The sequence below is a fragment of the Hyaena hyaena genome, unplaced genomic scaffold (genome assembly GCF_003009895.1).
Source record: "Hyaena hyaena isolate Hyena2069 unplaced genomic scaffold, ASM300989v1 scaffold_15, whole genome shotgun sequence".
Lineage (NCBI taxonomy): Eukaryota > Metazoa > Chordata > Mammalia > Carnivora > Hyaenidae > Hyaena > Hyaena hyaena.
In genome coordinates this window covers 6,522,574-6,532,686 of record NW_024080647.1, presented here as the reverse complement: position 1 = coordinate 6,532,686, position 10,113 = coordinate 6,522,574, and the positions used below count along the sequence as shown (strand labels likewise).

General features: G+C 39.4%; 1 protein-coding gene across 2 annotated transcripts in view; it reads left to right on the top strand.

Annotated features, from left to right (window-relative positions):
- Positions 1 to 10,113, top strand: part of TLN2 (talin 2) — a 440,503-nt gene that overhangs the window by 257,261 nt on the left and 173,129 nt on the right. For both annotated transcript variants that reach the window (XM_039218977.1, XM_039218971.1), the window contains exon 10: positions 9,634 to 9,697. In XM_039218977.1, coding sequence (XP_039074908.1) covers positions 9,634 to 9,697 — 64 coding nt within the window. The remainder of the gene's footprint in view (positions 1 to 9,633; positions 9,698 to 10,113) is intronic.

The window sequence follows — 10,113 nt, the reverse complement described above, 5'->3', positions numbered from 1 at the left end:
AAAAAAAAAAAAAACTTTTATAACAAAAAGTATGATTTACCTATGAATAGAGATACTTAAAAAGCCCCAGGATCTAACCAATAAAATGGTAAAAGACAAAAGTTCATTGAAGAGTGTAAGTCAAGATCTGAATAAATGGAGTGGTTTGTTAGGTTAATGTACAGGAAAACTGAATGTCATAAAAGCAATTCATTTTATCTGTAAAATTCACTTCAATTTGAATCCAAGTCCCACATACCAAGAAATGAGAAAACCTAATGTTAAAATATATATAAACCTCTTAACCCCTTCCTATTTTGCCTACCCCCCAGCCCCTCCCCTCTCTGGTAATCAGTTGTTTTGTTTCCTATATCTATCAGTCTGTCTGTCTTGTGTGTACATTTGTTTTTTAGATTCCATGTGTAAGTGAAATCATATTTGTCTCTGACTTAGTTACAATATCTTCCAGATCTATCCATGTTGTTGCAAATAGCAAGATTTCAATCTTTTTTTTTTTTTTTTTTTTTTGCCAAATAATTCCATTGTGTACATATGCACCACATCTTCCTGATCCATTCATCCATCAGTGGACATCTGGGTCACTTCCATATCTTGGCTTTTATAAATAATGCTGCAGTGAACATAGGGGTGCCTGTAACTCACTGAATTGGTATTTTTGTTTCCTTCCATTAAATACCCAGAAGCAGAATTATTGAATTGGAATTGGTGAAGGGGATTAAGATATACAGACTTGTAGTTATCAAGTAAATAGGTCATAGGGATGTAATGCATAGCATAGGGAATATAGTCAGTAATATTATAATAATTTTATATGATGACAGATGGTCTTATTGTGGGGATCATTTTGTAATGTATGTAAGTATTGAATCACTGTGATGTACATCTGAATCTAATAGGCCACTGTATGTTAATCACACTTGAGTAAATAAAACATATGATTATATGTATATTCCAGTATAACTGTTAAAAAATTAATATGCACTAGTCAAGCCTAAAGAATGACTAAGGCTATTTGAAGGACTCACACAAATACCCAATTTCTTATAAAGCTATAGTAATTAAAATACTCTGTTACTGATGCTGGATGATAAGAGTTCTAAAAGTTGATAAACCCATCTTTATTAAAATTAAAATATTGGGCAAAACCTATTAACAAACTAAGAGTGAAGCTCCAGAGTGTGGAAGAAGAAATTTGCATATTTGCAACATATACTACAGAGAACAAAGAAATCGTTAAAAAAAAAAAAAAAAAGAAAGAAAGAAAGAAAGAAAAAAAACTAAGAAAATGACCACCCTGGAGAGCAAATAGGTACTTCAGAAAAGAGGAAATCCGGCTGACTTATAAAGATATGGAAAAATATTCAGCCTCATAAGTAAACCAAATGCAAAATCAATAAGGGTATAGCATTTCATGTCCATTAGATGGGCACAAATTTAAATGTATGAAAGCATCAAAGTACTTTACAGAGGAAACAAGACATTCAGAAAACGAATCTGTTGAATTTAAAAATACACACAAAGAGAAACAGACTATGTTGTTTACAGATAGAAGGAGATGAAGGAGCATAATCAAATATGCCTGGAAACTATAAGAAAGTGAATATAGTTGGGGAGAGGAAGAAGGGTGGTAGGGACTTCAGATAAATCTGTAATCTCTCTTTGAAAACGGGTAGCAATCATAAAGCAAATATGACCATAGGATAGGTATATTCCCAATGTTTCCACAGTTAACATTTCTTTTAAAAAGACAGTTACAAATAGTCTGTGAGGTGACAGAAGCTTGGGTTCACTGAGGTTGGACGTATAACATCTGGTGAAGGCAAAATTCATAGGCCTTGGAGTTCGGACAATCTTCTATGGCGCTGTGTGCTGCAGGAGCAGATAACCCAGTGGTACGTGGGTAACAGGTGAGGATCGCTCTCGGCCCCCAGGGCCATAGCCCCTCGTCCTGTCGGCCTGTGCCTTGGACATACTCTCTTGAGAAAACAAAGCGACTCAGGCTACGAATCTCTGTTGAAGAAATCAGAGTGGACTTGGAAGTTTTTCACCACACACTCAACCTAATTCTCTTGTCAACAAGCAAAGCTTTTGACACAGTAGGGAGGCCTTGAGTCTGTTTTTCTCTTGGCGTTTCTTCAAACTCCTATTCCCCCTTTGGAGTTGGTCTGCAGAATAATTTGGCTGGGGATTGTATTTTCAGACTAATGGTGAAGGAGGCATTTCAGCTTGTGTTTTCCCTCAGCTCTGCCTTCCCTCCTCTTCCTCATCGCTCCCACCCCGTAGCTTCTTTAGTGTTTGCCTCTCTTCTGTGCACCTGGGAGCCTGGGGCTCTCGTGTCGGTTTTAGGAGCCTGTGACCGTCCGGTGGTGCCTTCATGCTTCCCTTTAGCAGCAGCCTCCTAAGGTTGGCGCCTACCTCCCGAACTACTTTCGGACTCCAGAACTTTCAAACCAGTCACCATCTGCCCCAAGCTGCCTCTGAGCCCCCAGACAGGTTCCTATCAAGTGTCCCACAAAGGACACTGGGATTGCTTCAGGAGCACAGAACTGCTGTGTGGCTGAGGTTAAGTCCTCACACCCTTTCCCGGGCTGCTTCCCTGCAATCTTCCCTCTACATTACATCCCACTGTTAGTGTTTCCCAGCTCAGTAGATGCTTTCTTCTTCCCCTATCATCACCACAGTTAGCCAGAATTTAACCAGTACCCTCAACTGCACAGATATATTCATCTTTGACTCTGGCTTCAAATGCCGGGGTGTCTGATTCTGTCCCTCGAGCCTTTAGCCCACCGGGTTACTGGTTCTCCAGCATCAGCATACATCAGAATTATCTGGATGGCTTGTTAAAACTCACAGTACTGCTTCCAGAGCTTCTCATTCAGCAGGTCCAGGATGAATCCTGAAATTTGGCCCTTCTGACCGTTTCCAGGTAGCGCTGATACTGATTGCTGATGGTCCTGTGACCAGGCTTTGAGAATGTTCTGTGCTATCAAATTTGAGATGTCATTATTGGTCATTCGGTGATTTACCATGAAGGTTGCACTCAGGACACCTGGGTGTTCCAGTGTCCCTTGGGTGACACTGCCCCTGCTCATACCCCTCTACCTTCCCTCTTCTCTGAGCATCTACTTACTCTTTTTGCTGGGTCAACACCAGACTGCTTTGTGCGTTCAATTATAAGCACTAACACTCCTAGGAAGGAATCCTATGTCCTTTTCAGATGATCACACCAGCATAGAGAATGGGGACTTGCCTGTGATCATGCACTTGGGGCAGCTCTGGGACCATTGAGAAGTAGGTTCACATTTCTCACAATCAAAGCTGGCTCATATGCTTGTATACTTCTTGCCAGACCGTAGAAGATATTTAGGATCCCTCTTTTGGAACTCCTTGAAGAAGCAGCTTTAATTTCATATTGAAAAAGGTCTGGTGAACATCTAGATTTGAGTCTAGACCCTGCTCCCCCAAATGCATTGATTAAATTCCTCTTGTTCGGTGTCTTCCGGGCATTTCTAAAACTCTGCCACTGCTACGGTAATTTTTATCATTATCTGATTGGGTGTTTCTCTTGTTTCATTCTTTGTGTCAAGCTTCTGAAATACTGATCACAGGTTAAGACTCTTGACTAAAGGATAACTTGGAAGGATCAGGGTGTTGAGTGGCTAGGAACATGGTCTCTGGAGGCCACAGATGAGGCTTAAGTTACTGGCTGTGACTGGGGACAATATAGCATCACGTGAACCTCATGTTCCATGTATAAAATGGGGTATTTTCTTCCAAGGGCTTTTGTCAGAACGTCTTTAATCTACTTATATATGTGAAGAACCTGAAACTGTTTGACTTTCAGTAAGCACCAGCTATTAACAGAACTCCTCTATCAACATGATTTTAGATGGTTGATAATCCAAAAAGTGCAGAATTTATGATACCTGCCTCTCTGAAACCCTACAATTAAACTTTCAACTTACACATTCACTTGCTAATCTTTTGATGAAAGACCAAAGTTTTTTCTTGGTGCGGATCCCCGGGTTGGGGTCCTATGTTGTTTTCCTTGGATGAACCACGTCATCTAGGAGAGAATTTAAAGAAATTCCTGAAGCAATCCGAAGGTGAGCTATTTTTAGATTTTTGTGGTTTTCTCTTTTCAGTATTTTGCAGTTGTCTCACATCTAATAACTTTTAAAAATACTTACCTTTCTTAAGCATTCAGTAGCTTTCTTTTTGTACCAGGTTAGCAGTTTCTGGGCTCTGCTGGCTTATTACATTATCATGTGATGCCTGGTCAGCAGCAAGGGTAGACAGCAAGCACAGCTGAGTTGGTCAGAACAAAAGCGTGGTTCATAAGAGAAGAGCCTACTAGCTACAGACTTTCAATTTCCCATTGATCTTGGGGGTGTAAGAAGAGCTTAGACTAGCCCACCATCTTAGCGAAATGAAGTATCTGATGTAACTGCACCCAGAAAAAGGTGTTCTTTAAAAGGCTAGGGGTAAGGAGGTTTGGAGGAAGAGACCGCTGCTACCCTGTTAAGATGGGAATATTGAAGGAGGCAGTGGGAGGGACTTTGCTTGGCCAGAGCTTGCTTAATTAAGAGAAAAATGTCCAATCAGGTTTGACAGACTGACCCATTTTGTCGAAGAAGCCTGACAGATTTCACCTGGATGCATGTCCCAGATGCTTAGGAGCCTCCCAAGCTCGCGTTTGGTAATCAAAACAACACCTGGGCTGGAACTGCTGCATTGCTGGCTGCCAGGCAGGGGTGACAGCCTGCCTGTTCCTTTAAGCTTCACGCTGACACTGTGCACTTTGCTGATTTACTGGGGAAAAACACATGCCACACACGGGCACACACACACTTCCTATTTTCAAATACCTTACAAAACTCCCAAGTCCACTCCAGGGACACTGAGGCTGACACCTCTAATGCAAGCTTCTGGAAGTTGCTTTCTGTACCGACTGAAGAACGGGAGCGTTGGTTCGGATAGAAGGCAGCTTGCTGCCACACAGAACTTTCCTGACATTACTGCCCAACATGTTCTACCCCTGCCTGGCTACTAGACCCTGCCATCTGGCATTCTTCTAGTAAAAGCCATTGTTCTGAGGGGTTGGCTTGGGTCCCTTTTTGGATGCTTTTGGTTACCATAGCCAAGTCTCCCTTTGCTGGTAGCAGCGCAGCTAGTGTCCAGTGGCCCACTCGGGATGCCTTTTCGCTGTCATTTTCAGCGTGCTTCTGGGGAAAACGATGTTATCAGGTGGATCCACTCTTGCTCTGGGAGGTCAGAGCTCCCAGTACTAACAAGTACTTGACTTCTCTGTGACTCAGCCTTCTTCTTTTTGTCATCTCGGTGCCTTCCACGTCTCAATCACATTTTTGTCCATGAAGTTGCTTAATGATAGTCATAATGTCCAAGGTGCTACTGCTTAGATCTTTCTTAGACTCTCCCGCTGCTGACTGACTTGGGTTCTGGAGAAATCTAGATTGCTCTGCCACTAGATCCCTGAAATTCCAGAAAACATACTTAAAATCTTTGCCAATGGAAAAGGTTTGCAGATTGACCAGCCTTCATTAAATGTTCAAGTGGCCAGAATCGGGCCTGACCGTACCTCCCCTCTATGTTTTGGTTGGAGTAGTGTTTTAAAACGTTTACTTATTTTTGAGAGAGAACGAGTGCTCCAAGCAGAGGAGGGGCAGAGAATGAGAGGTACAGAGGATCCGAAGTGGGCTCTGAGCTGACAACAGAGAGCCCAATGCGGGGCTTGAACGCATAAATCATAAGAGTGTGACCTGAGCCAAAATCAAGAGTCAGACACTTAGCGAACTGAGCCACCCAGGCACCCCCTTTGCTGGAGTATTTTAGAGCAAATTCCAGGCAGCATATTATTTCATCTATAAGTACTTCAGTATGTTTTTCTGACAAATAAAAAATAAAAATATTTTTTAAACACGTACACCACAAATTTGTCCTAACACCCAACAAAATTAGCAATAATTTTGGGACGTCTGGGGTGGCTCAGTCAGTTAAGCCTCCACTCTTGATTTCAGTTCAGGTCATGATCTCATGGTTTGTAGGATCGAGCCCTTCTTTGGGCTCTGTGCTGACAACACGGAGCCTGCTTAGGATTCTCTCTCTCCCTCCCTCTCTGCCCCTCCCCTGCTTGCATACATGTGCTCACTTGCTCTTTCAAAATAAATAAACTTAAAAAGAATTAGTAATTCCATAATATCATCTAATACGCTGACACTGTTAAATTTTCCTCCAGTGTCTGACAAATAACATTTTACTTCATGTCAGGATTCATATACAAGCCTACAAATTCTATTTGATTAATATTTTTTTTAAAGAAAAGCTTTATAGAGGTGTAATTCACATACCATATAATTTGCCCATTTATACTGTACAGTTGTGTTTTTTAGTGTATTCACAAGACTGTGCAACCATCATGATCTAATTTTAGAACACTTGTCCCTTGTGCCCACCCCTAGCCTCTGCACACATTGATCCTATCTGTCTCTATAGATTGATCTCTTCTGGAAATTGCCTATAAATGAAACCACATATATGGTCTCTTGTGATGGGCTTTTCCACTTAGCACAGTGTTTCCATGTTGGCACCTGTATCACACATAATTCCTTTTTATCGCTGAATAATGTTCCCTCATCTGGATCAACCACATTTGAGTTATCCATTCATCAGTTTATGGACATTTGACTTGCTTCTACCCTTGGCTATAACAAATACTATGACCGTTCATGTACAGATGTTGGCATGAACATGTTTGCATTTTTCCTGGACACATGCCTAGGAGTAGAATTGCTGTCTAATATTTTGAGGAACGACCAAGTTGTTTTCCACAGAAGCTGCACCATTTTACATTCCCACCAGCAATGCATCATGATCCCAATTTCTCCATATCCTCGCCAACATTGATTGTCCTTTTTTTTTATCGTAGCCCTCTTAGTGGATATGTGGTATCATATTGTAATTTTCTTTTAATGTCCCTGATGGCTCCTGATACTAGGCATATTTCATGTGCTTTGGCCAATTGTATATCTTCTTTGGAAAAATGTTTTTACAGATCACCTCCCCATTTTCTAATTAGGTTGTCTCTTCATAGCTAAGTTGTAAGATTTCTTATGTATTCAGGATACAAGTCCCTTATCGGGTACTTAATTTGTAATGTTTTCTCCCATTTTGTGGGCTGCTTACAAACTTTCTTAATAGTATTACTTTGAGTTCCAGTTTTTTTATTTTGATGTAGTCCTACTTATTTCTTCTTTTCCTGCATGTGCTTCTGGTATTGTATCTTAAGTCTTGGCCTAACTCAAGGTCATAAGGTTTTATTCCTGTATTCTAAAAGTTTTACAGTTTTAGCTTAAATGTAGGTCTCTGATACATTTTGAGTTAATATTTGTGTTTGGTGTGAAGTAGAGGGTCCAATTTCATTGTTTTGCTCATGGATATCCACTTGTCTTGGCACCATTTGTTAAAAAGACCATTGTTTTCCCAATGAAAAACAATTTACTGAAAATCAGTTGACTTTAAAGGTAAAGGTTAATTTCTGGACTCGTGATTCTATTCTTATGTCAGCATTCCACTGTTGTTATTACTGTAGTTTTGGAGTAGATATGTTTTTTTTGAAACTTCGTTATTCTGTTACTATGTCCTCTTTTTCATCTCTACCAAGCTGTTGATTTTCAAGGAACCTAGGTTATTTTTAGAATTGCCTCATTTAGACTTGGGCTCATTGTATCCTGGTGGTATCACTTACCATGATCTTCTTTCTTTTTGTAAACTAATAATTAGATCTAACATCTCAATTAAATTTAGGTGAAATTATATTTTTACTTGTTCTTTATCGCCAAGAATACTTCCTGGGTGGTGCCGTCTACTTCCTGTTACATCAGTTAGGAGGCCTGTGCTGTCTGGTTATCCCAGTTTGATTGATAATAAAATCGATTAAGTGGGTTTGAATCAGACTGAACCATCTACTATAAAGTTCTCCATTAACTTGTCACTAAAATAAAATAAGTTATTTTAGCAACCACTCAGACTTGTTTTGATCTCTTGCTTATTTCATTAGAAGCTCTAAAATGATGATTTTAGACTCCTTTTCTTCTTCTGTATTGGTGGTTACCTTGGTTTCTTGCCCTTTATCAGTTTTCAGTAGGAGTTGGTGCCCGAACCACCTATTAAGGTGACCAATGATTATTTTAAAGGGTCTTTATGGGATTTTATAGATCTTTGTTTTTACCCATTGTGGTCGTCATTCTTTCTGACATTCTGATTGCCCCAGAGCATGAAATTAAGTTTGTGATGTATGGGATTTGCTTAAAAATAATCCGGGGGTAGGGATAGGTGAAGGAGTAGATAAGTCACGAATGGCCTTGAATTAACATTGTTGAAGCTGGATGGTGGATTCATTATATCCTCTCTTCTTTTGTATAAGGTTTTAAAAATCATCCTGTTTTTGGCCACTGGTTACCCCTTGATGTCAGTCCAGTGTCATTTTGATAGCTTCTTTGATTTCAGGCATAAGAAGCCCCAAGAACATTTGATACATTCCCTACCCCAGAGTTAGAATCAGTCACTTCTCCAGGGATCCTTGATTCCTTTTAGCTGGAAATGATATTTGGGGGCTCCCTGGTCAAGGCTTTGGGGGTGCTAATTGCCACCAGATGATCCTTGCCCTTCACTCCCTCTGTGAACATACTAAAAAAGTTTTTCAGAGAAAAGACTGAATCAGATGTTCGGACCAATATTTCTAATTCAAATGAAAGATTGCAGGGTTTTCATTCAACTTTTTTTTCACTTTATTTTAATCTGTGCAAAAAAGTTTAGTTTCTTGCAACTAACATAATTATTATTTAATTTATCTTAATGGTATATAATGCAGTATATCCTGATTTTATAGTGTGTGGTATATTTGTACGTTTAGCAGAGAGATGATAGCAGTTTTAAAATAAAGCTATCAATATTTAGCATGTCTTCTGTAGTTCATTTTAACTTGAAGACTTACCTCACGAGGGATGTATAGTCAAAAGACTTTTTTTTTCCGATGTTATTCGAAATCTTTTTTCTCCCTATAGTTAGACTGTCAACTTGATAAACAGGTTGATTTTTTTCAGTTTGCTTCAGATTTTTAGGTGTTGAATTCTTTCCCCCTCTTTGTGATTTCAAGAGGTTCTAAAATGATAACCGTAAAACAAGGACTATCTGGAGGTTTTGTTGCCATCCTGGTTCCCTTTGCCCTGGTTTTCCCTTCTTTCCATAGAGAATCATTTTAGTTAGTACTAGGTGTATCCTTGTATTGTTTTAAAAATACACATTGACGATATAAAATGAAAAATGCTTCCTTCCCTTTATCACAAGGAAACTCTTATACCCTTTGCTTGTCATTTCACAATGTATCATGGAGTTTCGTTCTTCTCAGTGTTAGTCTGTTCCTTTCTATCAGACCGGTTTTATATTTTTGTCCTATTGAAGTGCATCATGGGATGTGACAGTCTGTTCTTAATTGTTCCATCAAATACTGGGAGAGTTAGTGACTTAACTGAGTTGTACAAAAAGTCTCTCTGCTTTCTTTCTCATCACAGAATAAATGCCTTACTTTTTTTTTTTTTTTTTTCTCTCTCTCAGTCTAAAGGAATTCCTACCCAAAGAATACATCAAGCAGAGAGGAGCTGAAAAGAGAATATTTCAGGTATTGGAAATGTACAGAACTTGATTATTCTCCTCACTCGCTAGCCTCATCTATTAGTATGAGAGGGGCCTCTGCACATAATAGTTTCATACTCCGTGCATGTACTCTACTTATATAATAAATGATTAGTGACTCAAGAGTAAAGAAGCTGACAGTTCTACTCTGGGCAGATTTATTGTCTTAATCCGAACCTTCTTGCTAAAGGTTACTTAGTCCTTCTGAGAAAAATGTGCATACATTTAATTTCAAAGGCATTATCTTGGTAGCATTGAAACAAGGTGATTTGCTATTAAAATGCACTGAGGAAGAAGCTACAAGTAGCTTCTTTGTCCTGATACTTGTTTTGAAGCTTAGAATTTGAAAATTTGTGTCTTTTTAAAATCCATGTTTTTTCCCTAAAAGTCAGAAAGTTGTCT